A 13901-nucleotide genomic window follows, 5' to 3' on the forward strand; every position below is an offset into this window, starting at 1 on the left:
ATGGCTAATGGTGTCAACGCCAAAGCACAGGAAGTGATTAACGACTACAGCCCTGAGAGGAGACATGCAATTGACAAAATTCAGGAAAAGGTGACACGCAGAGCCTACTGTAATGTTCTGTATTTTTGAGAAACACCTGATGGATTGGAGGAAGTGCAAAAACCCCTTATAGGGACTCTTCATTTCCTCTCTTGATGGGAAAATGATGCCTGCTTTAAATTTCTGCTGCAACATTCAGATGGTAAGGTCAGAATCTGGTGTAAACATGAAAGCGTGGCTCCATGCTGCATTGTATCAATGATTCAAGCTCTTGGTGGTTTAATGCAGCAGAAGATACTTTCTTCACCCTCTTAGTACCAAATGAGTATCATTGCTGAACATCTCCATGTCATTGCGACCCACAGTGTACCCACCTTCTAATGTCCACAGTTTTCAACACGACATGCTCAGATTTTGTGCATTGCTGGATGCCATTAACAGCAAAAGCTAATTTAATTTAGGTGAAAAACAGATAAAGGTCAAGGCCGAGGTCACGCCAAATGTGAAAATCAGTAAAAATTTTATATTACTCACAAATCTTTTATGGATATTATATGGTCGTTATAAAAGCAGGCTGACATCAGCATGTTGTAATAAAAACATCATAAAACATCAAAGGTTTAGTATTGCCCCTGCTACTCGGGGGGAGTTGCTCTATCTGAGTGCTCTTGTTTACAGTCAAATTAAGATGACTAACTTTAATATATGTGAAGGCAATCTGCAAAGAGTGAGAGGGTAATTAACAAAGACCAGCAATGAGAAAAATGCTGGAATTACTTAGGGAGTTTAAGTTCAAAGGCTTACATCTCAGCATGAATCTGTACCATGAAGAATTAAGGCAACTCTGAAGGTAAAAGGAGGCCCAACCTAATGCTAGCAAGGTGTACCTAATAAAGTGGCTAGTAAGTGTAAATAACACGCCTTCAGCATCTGTGTGAAAATTAGTAGTTAAGTAGACAAACTGACTTTCTACAAAGCAACACTTGAAGAATATTTATCGTGAACCACAAATAGTCACAACCAGTGATTGATACAGCTTTGGTGCTTCACTATCACAGTGTCGTTATCATTACAGTTCAAGTGTTGTGGTGCGGACAGCTATGCCGACTGGTCCCAGAGCGCGGGCTGGGAAAAGCACGACGCCGTGCCAGATTCCTGCTGCGTGGTGAAGAGTGAGGGCTGTGGACAGGACAAGGAGAAGGCACATAAAAAGGTCTGACAGGAAATCATTTCTAGCAATTTTCATCTATTTTCTGCAAACAAATACTGTATTTTATGACCGTGCGATCCTCCTCAGGGCTGCCTCTGGGCAATCAGTGTCTTCCTGTTGAAAAATCTGGTGTGGGTCGGCGCTGTCTGCATTGCTCTTGGAGTCACGGAGGTAAGCTTCTGCAATTTCCCCTTGCTCACATTTAACTGTGAAGCAAAATGCTCACATTGCAAGAGTAAATGTCATATTACTGTAAGAAATGATCATTTTAAATGCCAATCCAGCACACGTACCTACTGATTAACTGTGCAGAAGCCAGTGTGAGCCCAAAAGGTTCATTTTAATCTGTTTTAGGTGGAAAAAAGACAAAGAAAAATCAGAAATGTCAAACATCTAAAGATACCCCAAATGTCTCTACATAAAAATAAAAACATGTATACTGGATTAATTTAGTAATTTAGTTTCCAGCAGTAGCAGACATTGTAAAGAATATTTAAATAGCAGAGGATAACTTGAATGATAATAAAGCCTGTCTCATCCTGACTACCTCAGGTGATGAAATGAAGAAAAAATTACTTTTTTCCAGAACAAGAAAATAACCTTTTGGGTGTGCCATTGAGTTCATTTGCTGCCAGTAACTTCTGACCTTTTCCCTGTTGCAGGTTTTTGGAGTATTAGTCGGGGTGTGCTTGTGTCTGGACATTAAGCGAAAGAACTACGAAAACATCAGCTAATGCATCATCACTGCTCTATTATCTCTGGATGCTCGACTGTGTCTAGAAAAAAATCTTATCTACATACTTGCTATAATTGCAGCTGGTATCTAACAAAGAGAAATTGATCTGCTATAGTGGTGAAAAAATCTATTTTAAATTAACATTCATGCTTGCTATGCACATAATTATTAAACATGTGATCGCATTGGGGTTTTGTGGTGTTGTTTAATTAGCTTTTAACAATTAAAAACGTGTGTTGTGATTAGAAGGTTACATACACTCATCATGGGCATGAATTCTTTCATTTTAAGCTTTTAGTTATATTTTTGACTGTTCTTTTCCAGGGTTGAATGATTTTACAGGCTATATGTCTAATGTCTTTAAAAAAAAACGAGAATTAAGTGCACTAGTTTGTCATAAATTGCGACGTTTGTGAGGAGAAAACATAGAGGCAGATGGTGGTGAGATAATAGTGAAACATTTATTCAGGCTAAGAACCAAAATACAAAATGAAGCATAAAATACAAAAGGAAAACTGAAAGCTTCAACTTACCAGAATCTAAACTGGGAATTAGGGCTAGGGCATACAGGAGCTGGGAGACAAGAGAGGAAGATGACTGACACTCTGACAAAGGGAGACTGAGACAGTATATACACAGGATAGTGATTCGGGTCAGTGGAGACAGTTGGTGAGAACAAAACACGGCGAACCGAATCACAGTCGACAAGACAAGGATGCAAAATTAAAAGAAAAGCAAACAGAACACACCTAGTAAGTAAGTAAAATAGGAAGTGATAATTACACAGGGTGGACACAGACATATAAATGAACTTCACAAGAAACTTGACACAGGAGGAAGAAAAAAATAAGAGACACATAAACTCTAAAGGAATTTAGAATAGAGAACAAGACTAAACACACTACGAGGATTACTACCAGAAATAATATAAATATTACGCAATGTTGGGATCGCATAATAAATAATAAATGAGAGACCATAAATTCAAAACACAAGGTCGACTGACCCAGGGCCATGACTCACAGCTGAATCAGCGTTTCCAAACTTTGGATCCAGTTCTATGGATGGACAGTCTTTATTTGCTTGTTTTGTTTTTGGGTGAATTGGCCCTTTAATGAGCAGAGAGGGCAGATTAGTTTGGTAGCCATCCTGAAAAACTATTTGCGACACAGCAGACAAACACCAAACTGTGATTACATGCCATTTAATGTGTAATCGGACATGTAGAAAAGAGCAGACTGTGATTTAATGCAAAAGCTCGACCAATTCTGTCTCTGCATCTGGAATAATTAACAGTTGTGCCTGACAGCACTGCGGAGCCACTTACCCTGTGAAGCTACTGCTATACAAAATAAATGAAAAGACTCTCACAAACAGCTGGAGGGAAAAAAACACACTTTCAGCTCAGTTTCAGGGTTTTTTTGTGTGTTTTTTCACCTCTTTGTGATGTCTAAAGACAAGTGTTGGTGCTGTCGATGCCTTTATAGGCATAACTGCCATATGTCCGCCCCTCTGGTGTTTGAACTCCTGCTCTCCTGACCTGACAAAAAACAAACAAACAAAAAACCAGGAATCACGAGGAAGGTGCATTGGACAGGAAAATAGAAGATTTCGCATGGTTCCTTTCTAGGAGCTTCTCAGTCACTGTGAATTAAAGTACTGTGTCATCTTTCATCTGAAACATGGGGTGAAAAAGGCTAATACAAGTCTGGTAGATGATTTCCAAGGTGCGGATGTCTACAAGAATTTGATTCAAATGCTTTCAAAAAGTTATGTGTTTTTATTGTAATACCTGTACTGATTTTACTAAATCGTACCTGGCATGTGTGATCCATACACTTTTAATTAAAAAGACTAAAACTAACACAAACTATTAAAAAATATACAAAACTATAATAGCTCGAATGGTTGTCCTGTCATCATCAAACACTCAACCATTTAGCAGGCAGATAGCTGTCCCTCCCTGAGCCTTGATCTTGTTAAAACTGAGTTTTTCCTTCCCACTGTCACCAAGTAATTGTTCATAGGGGGTCATCATAGCCTTTGTTGATTGTTTGGGGTCTTTTCTTTATTATTTAAGGGTCTTCACCTTAAATTATAAACCGCCTTGAGGTGACTGTTGTTGTGATTTGGCTCTATACTCATAAAAATTTAGATTAATTGAATTTCAAAACAAACAAACAAACAAATAAAATCTGCTGTATATCAGGTGACTCGAGGACTAACGGGGCCCTATTTAGAGTAGGTTTGGGTACAGGCAATTCAGTGCCACAACCTACTTCAAAGACTTAAACATTATAAATGTAATAATAGCAAAAACAAAATTTAGTATATAATAATATAAAGAAAGCCATGCCACAGTAATGAAAAATGTCAAATTATTTTCATTTTTACAATTTAAACGTAAGCTGAACAAAGATGATTGAGGACATGGCACTTTAGGCTAAGAAAAGGCTAGGGATGGAAAAAGTAAAAATCCATTACCTTGAATACATATAATAGTTTTCTGTAATAGATACAGTTAATAGTGTAAGACAAGCTTATAGAAATAAACTCTGGCCTGTTTTTTTTACCCATATTATGGTATGTTCGCTCATGGGGAGTATAAAAATAACTGCTAAGTATGGCAGTCATCGGCTGACGAAAATTTAAGCAACTAAACTACATTTCCCAGAAATCCCGTGAAGGGGGGGAAATGTGTCCGTTGGCAAAATTCGTCCGCCTCCCGATAAATTTATCAGCGGGGAGAGTAGCATGCGTGATCCCGACAGCCAGAAGCAAAACTAACAGAGGAGCAGAATAATCGAAAACATTGAGGCTGAAAATACAGGTAAAAACACAGATTAACTGTAATGTAATTTACGGCCTCGTTAATCTCACTAAATCCCTCGTATCTAACTTCGTTCACTAGCTAGCAGGCTGTGTAGCGTTCAGTTCGCTTTATAAAAATAATCCCAGTTGTAGTACAGTTGACCAAAAAAAACCCTTAAATAAACTTTGACATGAATTAAACTAAGAGGATGATTACGTAGGCTTCATTGAATATAAGCTGGGCTGATTATTTGTAGAGTTATTTAAGTAAATTCTTAAATAAATGTTCTTTCCTTTGTTCTTTCTTCCAAGCAGCATGTCAGATGTTTTAATCCAGCGGATAAAGGAGCTGGAGGCTGAGCTGGAGAAGCTCAGGTCCCAGCTGAAAGAGAGCAGTGAAACTGGAGATGTTGAAATGTCATCCAGTCCATCCCTTAATGAAGACTGTAAATCTGATGGGAACACTGGCAGCAGCAAAAAGGAGAGAAAGAAATCAGGAAAAGATCGTCCTTTTGACTTCTCTGCACACCCCCGGCGCCATGTGGCTCTGCGGCTGGCTTACCTGGGGTGGGCCTATCAGGGGTTTGCAGTCCAGGAGAACACGGACAACACTGTGGAGGCCAGACTCTTTGAAGCCCTGCTAAAGACTCGGCTGATCCAGGACCGCCAGACTTCCAATTACCACCGCTGTGGGCGCACTGATAAAGGAGTCAGTGCTTTTTCCCAAGTGAGTTAGCAGAGATACATATTTTTTACTCATGTCCTCCTTCTGTCCTTTATGAGTTACCACAGCTTATCATCGACCTCCATTTTAACCTGAAAAGACTCTGTACCTTAATACTATTAATAGTTTTTCATGTGGTTAATTTTCCCCCCCGCAGGTCATAACCATCGACTTGCGCTCCACGCAGTTTTGTGCCGGTTTGGGCATCACACTGCCTGAAAATGTTGACGTCAGTACCAAAGCCGCTTCTTCTGCCACCTCTGAGCTTCCATACGTGAAGATGCTGAACAGAGTCCTGCCGCAGGACATCAGGGTCTTGGACTGGGCACCAGTAGTGGAGGGTTTCAGCGCACGCTTCGACTGTCAGTCCCGCACGTACCGCTACTACTTCCCCCGAGGATCTCTGGATGTGGTGCTGATGGCGGAAGCTGCTAAAAGGTGGGTGGAGAACACATAAAAGGTAAACACACCTTTAAAACTTAGCCCTTATTTGACAACCTCCTTGCTTCCGGCAGATATGAGGGGACTCATGACTTCAGGAACCTGTGTAAAATGGACGTGGGCAACGGTGTCCTGCAGTTCGAGAGGACCATCTTATCAGCCACAGTCAAGCCTGCGCAGCCTCAGCATGCCTCCAGCACAGACCAGTATGACCTCTTCATATTTGAGATCAAAGGATTAGCCTTCCTTTACCACCAGGTACCAGGAGAGAGTTACTCTACGCTGCTTTCCCTTTACCCTTCATCTCTTGCAAACATTTTTTAATGTGAAAGTTTAGATTTAGAGAAACCGGATCAGAGGATGGAGTTTAAGGTTGAATGGTTTGGTGGTATGTAGTGAATTTTTGGTTATTTCCTTTTATGTGCTGCAGGTACGGTGCATGATGGCGGTGCTTCTGTTGATTGGACAGAAGCTGGAAGCCGCAGATATAATCAATCAGCTCCTGGATGTGGAGAATAACCCCAGGAAGCCCCAGTACAGGTGAACTGACTGCTGTAGAAGTGGTTAAAATATTCAAATAAAAATAATATATTTATTATATGAATCTGTGTCATCTTCAGCATGGCAGTAGACTACCCTTTGGTGCTGTACAACTGCCACTTTGAAGGCCTGAGCTGGACGCAGGAGAGTGAAGAGGGGGGCTTTGTCCTGGCTGCACTGCAGCAGCACTGGACCCAGAGCACAGTGAAGGCCCACGTCCTGCAGGGGATGATCCAGGGCTTGGAAGACCGAGGTGAGAAGCTGGATAAGAGAAGTGAAGATTTTTAAGGCATTTAAATAGTTTCTCTCAACATATGTTTTGCGTAATTTTAGTTGTTTTGTGGTTATTTACTGTATTTTTAAAATTTTGTCATTTGTGTACATATTTCTATTCTCTTTTTTTGCCTAAATTTTGCTGTTTTATACAGTTCTGATTGTTTAGTGTCACAATGATAATATCGAGTCACGTTTGGGATATTTTGTGTCTACATGTGTTTGTTTTACATGATTTCTGCATCTCATTTCGGTTGTTTTGTGTGTGGATATGAGCTTACAGGCCTCTTTATTAGGTACATGTTGTTCCTTTTACCTTCACAACTGTCATAATTCTTGTGTTATCCTGCTGGAAGTAACCATCAGAAGAAGATGAGTGACCATGGAAGACTGTGGAGTTTAAATAAGGGTCCCAAAGTGTGCCTAGAAAAGATCCTCCACACTATGACACTGTCATCGGTGTGAACCATTGATAGAAGGCAGGATGGATCCATGCTTTTATGTGTTTACACCAAATTCTTATCCAAACATCCAAATGTTGCAGCAGAAATCAAGACCCATCAGATCAGACAACATTAATCTAATCTTCTATTGTACAGTTTTGGTGACACCATGTAAAATGTACCCTCAGTTTCCTGTTCTTATCTGAGAGGAGTGGCACTTGGTGTGGGCTTCTGCTGCTGTAGCCCATCTGCTTCAAGGTTTGACTACTTCTACTGGAAAATCCCAGTAAAGTAATTGTTTCTTAAAAACTGAGTCCAGCTCATCTGCCACCAACTACAGTGTTCCCGCTTCTGATGCTCTGTTTAAATGTCAGGGCGTCTTGAATCTGTCTAAATATAATGATTTGCTCCATTGTGATTAGCCGATTAGATATTTGCACTAACAACCAGTTGTACCTAATGAAGTGGATGTACCTGTATTTCTAGGATGTCAGAGTATTATTATTTTTTCTTTAGGATCTAGGAATGCACCTAGTTGGGCCAGCCAGTTATCTGCTTTGACATGAGTCAAAATGCCTGCTGTGAAAAAACATTGTACAAACTATCTCACTGCTCTTCATCCACAGGAGCTGTGTCCTCCAACCACTGCTGGCTGGTAGAAGGCAGCAGGCAGAGAAATTACCGGCCACTCCTGGAGCGCCCGTGCTGCGAGAGCCTCGAGTCGAGGATAAATCATTTCGTGAAAAGAGGCAGACTGGAGCGCGAAGAAGGGGAGAATGGAGGCGAAATGATCCACAGGGGAAAAAGATCTAAACATTCAAACATTTCTTCAGAGACGCCAAAACAAAATATGGATTCAAAAGAAGATTAATTTTCTTTAAACTTAAGAAAGGACTTGCAAGATGTATTTTGTAGTAATTTTCAACCATAAATGTTTAATTTTCCTTTTATTTACTACAAACAGCGCACGGATATCTTTGACTCATGCTGGTGCGTGTTTTACTTTAAAATAAACACATTTTGGAGAAAGATGGACTCGCTGAGTTTTGCTTGACGGGGAACTAAAGCGAGGCGGAACCAACGCTAATAGAAATATGAGATGTCGGGTTAATTAAGAGGTAGCGCCTGTCAGGCTTAGCAGCTAGGTTGTTAGCAGTGAGTAGAATACAGGTGAACTGTAAAGGAGGGCAGTTTCCAGCAGCACCGCTGTCTCCAGCTCATTTGTTGGCTTTCGTGTTGAGCTGGACCCGGTAAAAATGGCGTCGTTGTTGTTTGAGCTCCTTCTGACCTGATTTAACACCTGTGTTAGCCTGTTAGCAGCCCTGGTTGTTGTTGTTTAACGCAACAGCCCCCCCTCTCTAGTGCTTCTGCTTTGCCCGGACTCCCGCTGTATATCCAGCCGGTTTAAGGACACTCTCTCTCTCTGACAAGGTAAAGCTAAAATTCCCCTGACATGAGTTTGTTTTAATCGCTGTGTCAAACCAACCTGATACTAACAAGAAGCCGCTCTCTGCCGTGTTAAATCGTGAGCGAGTCGTTTCTTTAAAGGTTTTATTTTTGACCGGTGTTTAATAGAGAATAACCTCAAAGCTGACTTTCGAACCAGTCAAACCAGTTTGACTTTGCATAGCCGGGTACTATATGGAGAGTGTAGTTCACCTAATTCCACAGCAGGGGGCGTGTTGTGAAACTTCAAAACCTTTAAAATGAGAAGCTAAAGATATTTCAGTAATTAAATATCTGTTATTTGGTTATAAAGATTGTAATAACTATTTTTATGTTTATTAACATGTAAAAGTTACTGTAGAGTGCAAAAGTCCCCTCTCGTTTGGCATTGGCTTCATTTTTCAACATGAGAATGATCACAAACACACCGTCAATACAGTGAAAGCATAGCTGGATAGAAAAAACACACAAGAGTAGGAACAGTATCAGTCATGGATTGGGCTCCCCGGAGCCCCTCAACATGATCAAAACAATGTAGGATCATTTTCATAGAAAACGGAGCAAAACAAAGCCCACATGTAAAGTAGAGCTTTGAATGTCCTTCAAGAGGCCTGGAGAACTATCCCTGGAGACTACTTAAAGAAGTTAGAAGAAACATTGCCTAAAAATCTTTCATTTTACTAAAAAAAATAGAAGTGAGGGGTTTACTCATAACATTTATGGACTTTCTAGAATTTCTTACTGTGTCAGAAATTGTGTTATACCCAAACTGGCCCTTTTATTTCATATTCAATGTGTTATTTTGGGACTCTGGGTAAATACCAATGTTTATTTATTCATTTATTTTATTTATTCTTTGTGTTTATTCTCCAGTTCGTGCTGTTTGTAATAAGTAGCTTTTTAAAGCCTCAATCAGACTATCTTTGAACATTAAGTCAGTGCAACGTTAATGTGACATGGCAGATAAACATCGTCCACTGCTATTAGTAAATGTCATCTTATTCTCTGATGGGCCCACAGCTGTCAACAGGGCCATATCAGTGCATCGCTAGTGTAATTACTTTACTTACTTTGCCTTCATGCATTTTTGTGTTTGTTTGCTTAAAGATGTACCTGGTGGGACTGACAGGAGGCATTGCCTCTGGGAAAAGCACAGTGTCTTCAATGCTGCGGGAGCTTGGATGCCCCATTATTGATGCCGATGTCGTGGCCAGGAAAGGTAGGTGGCTATCTCTCCCCTGCAAACTGTTGACACGGCGAACACAAATTCAACATGAAATACTGGTCAGGGGTGTCATCGAGCTGAAGCCATCTTCAGGCGGCACTCTCTCAGATAACCCCGGCTTATTAGGACGAGCGCTTGCAGAGAGAGCATGAATCATGAAGGATGTCTCTGCTGACTGCAGGGATGATGTTTTAGTTAGACAGCGAAGATAGAAAGGTCACAGAACTAGGTGAAGAGTGCACAGCTGCATGTAGGGGAAATATAAGGCATTAGGCAAATTATTCCATTACACTCGGTGACAAGTCTGTTCCGAATATCATCTCAGCCTCTATTTTTTATGCTGGATTACTGGTCATAAATAAATTTACTTTAATTTTGAACCTGTTACATTGTTTAACTCATTCAAGCTTCCTTTTGTTGTCCGCAGTTGTTGAGCAGCGCACACGTGCCTATTCCTGCATCGTGCACCACTTTGGGCCAGGGATCCTGCTCGAGAACGGCGACATCGACAGGCAGAAGCTGGGCCAAATCATCTTCGCCAGCGAGGAGAAGAGGAAGCTGCTAAACTCCATCACCCACCCAGAGATTCATAAAGCAATGCTCAAAGAGATCCTCTTCTACTTTCTCAGAGGTGAGGGAGGAATCGTGTTTGGCACAAAAGGAAAAAGGGACGATTATCTGCTGTATTTGAGCCAAGGCTGTAGGTGGCGCAAGAGGCGAGACCAAACTTTCTGCTATTTGCAAGTCAAATGCATGAGATGTTTGAACATTATGATTAAAATGAATTCAGTAGGACACCCATGTCACTCTCTCGGTGCATTCAGTTATTAGCGTCTCAAGGCATCACACATGCCTTTAAATAAACTTCACAAACATCACTTGTTATATGATCTTAAAGCAGTGCCATCACACCTATATGTTGTGCAGACTGGGGCACATGGAGGTTATGATTAAAATGCATGAACTTATGAACACATGTCCATATGTCTTGCACTGCAGGCATTTATCTAACATAAGAAATTCACTCTCACTTTTGTCAGGCTCGTAATAAAAAACAAGAAAGAAACAAGTTGGCGCCTTAACTTAACGTTGCTGTTTGCACCCATAAAACTTTGTGTTTATAGCAATACTCTCATGGTTTTTGTTCTTTTCTTTGTCTCTTATTGTTACTTGAAGGGTCATAGTTGTAAACACTATTGTCACATGGAGCCAGATTAACACAAGGTTAAGTGTACTGGCAGCAGAGTGGCCGATTTTAAAAACAAAGATAAAACTATACTATGGGAAAAATATGGAGGTTAAACACTCAATAGCTACTGTTGCCTTCTACACAGTAGCTTAGCATTAAGAGTGCTATGTCCATCTTTTACATACAGTCTGTAATGTTGACTTCTTTCTCTCTCACTAGGGTACCGCTACGTGGTTCTGGATGTGCCGCTTCTCTTTGAAACCAGACGGCTCACTCGGTTTCTGAACCACACTGTTGTAGTTTACTGGTAAGCACACTGCTCATTTTTTCCTGTTACCTTAGAGTCTCGTTTTGGGGCTGTTAACAGTATAAATTTTTGAAGTCGTTAAACATTTTTGTTTGTTTTGACAGTAAGTGGCCTTTAAAAGCAGCTTTTTCTGCTTCCTGTTGATGTGATTCACTGCCAGTGGACCTTTTTTAACAAGGCACAATGATTGCACCATAAATAACCTCCATCGTCTGTTCCCTTTCAGTGACCCTGCCACTCAGCTTTCGCGCTTGATGCAGAGGGACGGCCTGACCCAGGAGCAGGCTGAGCAGCGTGTGGCCGCGCAAATGCCGCTCAATGAAAAGCGTGGCTTGGCCAATCATGTTATTGAGAATTCAGGCGGCCGGGAGGACACCCACCGGCAGGTCCTGCGGCTCCACACAAAGCTAGAGGACTCTATGGACTTCCTCCTAGTCAGGGTCATTGCCATTGTTGCCACTGCAGGTTTGGGTGGGCTGCTGCTCTATGCTGCAAAGATACTTTTGTCCTAACAGAGGAAAGAAAGATGAGTGAGGGCGGGAGGTTTTTAGTCCAAGAAGTGGTCAAATATGAGGGTGTGAATAGAAACGGGCAAAAAGCAGGTCGGCGGTATCGATGCAATTTACTGTGAAATTAGTTTCACAGCACCTACCACTACAGCGCAGCCGTATGGCGTGCTCTGCTGACAGTTAACACGGACTTACATTACTGACAAAACTTGCACTGGCAAATGTGGTTTAGTGTGAAAGGCTTCTCTGTGCAATTTGTGTTGGTTTCACTCAGAGAGAAACAATTATATGAAGGCGACACAGTCAAGCCTCACTTGCTGTACAGCTCCTACATCTTTGCTCATTTTCTCAGCTGTGACGGAAGAGCGGAGCTTAAATTGCTGGTAAATCTTCATTTTTGTGTAGCAGCGCATGCTAAACATAACTAACCTTAAAAAAACAAGAAGTCCAGAAAGATTATTGAAAACTAAGAGATTTTATTTTGTTACACCTTTTACACCATGTTAGATTATCCAGTTTTTGAAATGTTTTACTGTTTTACTTTTTAATCTGTAGAGACATTAAGAGAGCAAAGGAACAAGTAACAATGGTGAATGTCCCTAAAGCAAGCATATTAATTGGACGCCACCTCTCTCTACTTCTGTCCCCAGTGCTGAGTATGTTTTAAACTATTATACATGTCAGAGAAATAAATGGTTAAATCGGAATAATGTGACGCTTACAGAATATGTAAAGATCGTGTCATGAAGATTTATGAGAGAATGTATTTGACAATCCATTTTTAATGGGAAAAGTAACAGATTTGCTATTTATCACTGTATTTTCTTACACTTGAAGTTCTCCTCTGTACATACGGAGTGTGGGATTTTTTTTTCTTTGCACCTTTCAACTAAAATAATACATTTGTAATCTAATATGCTTAAGTTAAATAAAAACAATCCAGCACCTCTGTTTTAAAGTAGCTGGTATCAGATGCTGTCTGTCACTGTGTTTTCATTGCTTCATTATGTTTTAAATTAGGCCCCAATAATAGACACTCACTGGTCACTTTGTTAGGTACGCCTTGCTAGTACTAGATTTGACCCCCTCTTGCTTTCAGAACTGCCTTAATTCTTTGTAGCATATATTCAACAAGCTGCTGGAAGCATTCTTCAGAAATTTTGGTCCATGATGGCATCAGACAGTTGCTGCAGGTTTGTCAGCTGTACATCTGTGATGTGAATCTACTGTTCCACCACATCCCAAAGGAGCTCTGGAGACTGTGGAGACCACTTGAGTACAGTGAATAAGAAACCAGTTTGAAGTTTTGTGACTTGACTCGCTATCCTGATAGCAGCAGATTCAGTTCAATTCAATGGTGGGCACCCTGTGGTCATAAACTGGTGAAATGGTCAGCAGCAATAATTAGGCTGAGGTACTGAAACAATGCTCAGTTGGCTTCAAGAGGCCCAAAGTGTGCTAAGACATACTGTTCACAGTATAACATCGCCTGCAGCAGCCTGAAGTACTTATTCAGGGCAGGATGGTGTTAAGGTTCAAACATTGAGGAAGGAGAGTACAAACAACCATGGTCCAAGAGCTTGGTCAAACAATTGATTTTAATGAAATACACGCGTGGGAAGACCAGCTCCGTTCGCAGACAGGGCTGATCTCCGACTTAATCAAAGCATAAACAGATATTTTATACCATCAGGGCTTGAATTTAATGAGGCCCCCTCAACGTCAGATCCATTTCATACATAGGTCAGATCGAAACCACTGACTTTTAACACAGTTAAAAAGAACATTGTCTCCGTCTCCACGCCGCGTGCTTCCTGTCCCTCCTGACTTCCACTTCTCGTCTAGAACACCAGACACTCATCCTGCAAGAAACTGTTCCTCTTTTTGCAGAGACAACAACAAAATGTTCCTCTTTTTGCAGAGACAACAACAAAATGTTCCTCTTTCGCAGTTGCGAATAAACATACAGTGGGGCAAAAAAGTATTTAGTCAGCCACCGATTGTGCAA

The 13901-nt window shown here is 40.9% G+C and overlaps 3 protein-coding genes across 4 annotated transcripts; all 3 read left to right on the top strand.

Moving 5' to 3' along the window:
• LOC102195504 (CD63 antigen-like) lies at positions 1–2170 on the top strand. Its single transcript, XM_005736524.1, has 4 exons — positions 1–90; positions 1115–1252; positions 1337–1420; positions 1912–2170. The coding sequence occupies exons 1-4, from the start codon at positions 1–3 to the stop codon at positions 1981–1983; spliced, it is 384 nt and encodes a 127-aa protein (XP_005736581.1). The 3' UTR covers positions 1984–2170.
• A 2511-nt stretch (positions 2171–4681) lies between these two features.
• On the top strand, positions 4682–8246 carry pus3 (pseudouridylate synthase 3). Of its 2 annotated transcripts, none has more exons than XM_005736376.1 (7): positions 4682–4815; positions 5109–5523; positions 5678–5958; positions 6036–6219; positions 6392–6501; positions 6582–6754; positions 7844–8246. In XM_005736376.1, the coding sequence occupies exons 2-7, from the start codon at positions 5113–5115 to the stop codon at positions 8086–8088; spliced, it is 1404 nt and encodes a 467-aa protein (XP_005736433.1). In that variant the 5' UTR covers positions 4682–4815; positions 5109–5112; the 3' UTR covers positions 8089–8246. The 2 variants fall into 2 exon arrangements, with proteins under 2 accessions (XP_005736433.1, XP_005736432.1); XM_005736375.1 differs by having other exon boundaries at positions 5112–5523.
• An 82-nt stretch (positions 8247–8328) lies between these two features.
• dcakd (dephospho-CoA kinase domain containing) lies at positions 8329–12864 on the top strand. Its single transcript, XM_005736378.1, has 5 exons — positions 8329–8648; positions 9771–9882; positions 10316–10519; positions 11297–11384; positions 11611–12864. The coding sequence occupies exons 2-5, from the start codon at positions 9771–9773 to the stop codon at positions 11894–11896; spliced, it is 690 nt and encodes a 229-aa protein (XP_005736435.1). The 5' UTR covers positions 8329–8648; the 3' UTR covers positions 11897–12864.
• The last annotated feature ends 1037 nt before the right edge of the window (positions 12865–13901 follow it).

This window comes from Pundamilia nyererei, unplaced genomic scaffold (assembly GCF_000239375.1).
Source record: "Pundamilia nyererei isolate P.nyererei 1_Seehausen unplaced genomic scaffold, PunNye1.0 scaffold00069, whole genome shotgun sequence".
Classification (NCBI taxonomy): Eukaryota; Metazoa; Chordata; class Actinopteri; order Cichliformes; family Cichlidae; genus Pundamilia; species Pundamilia nyererei.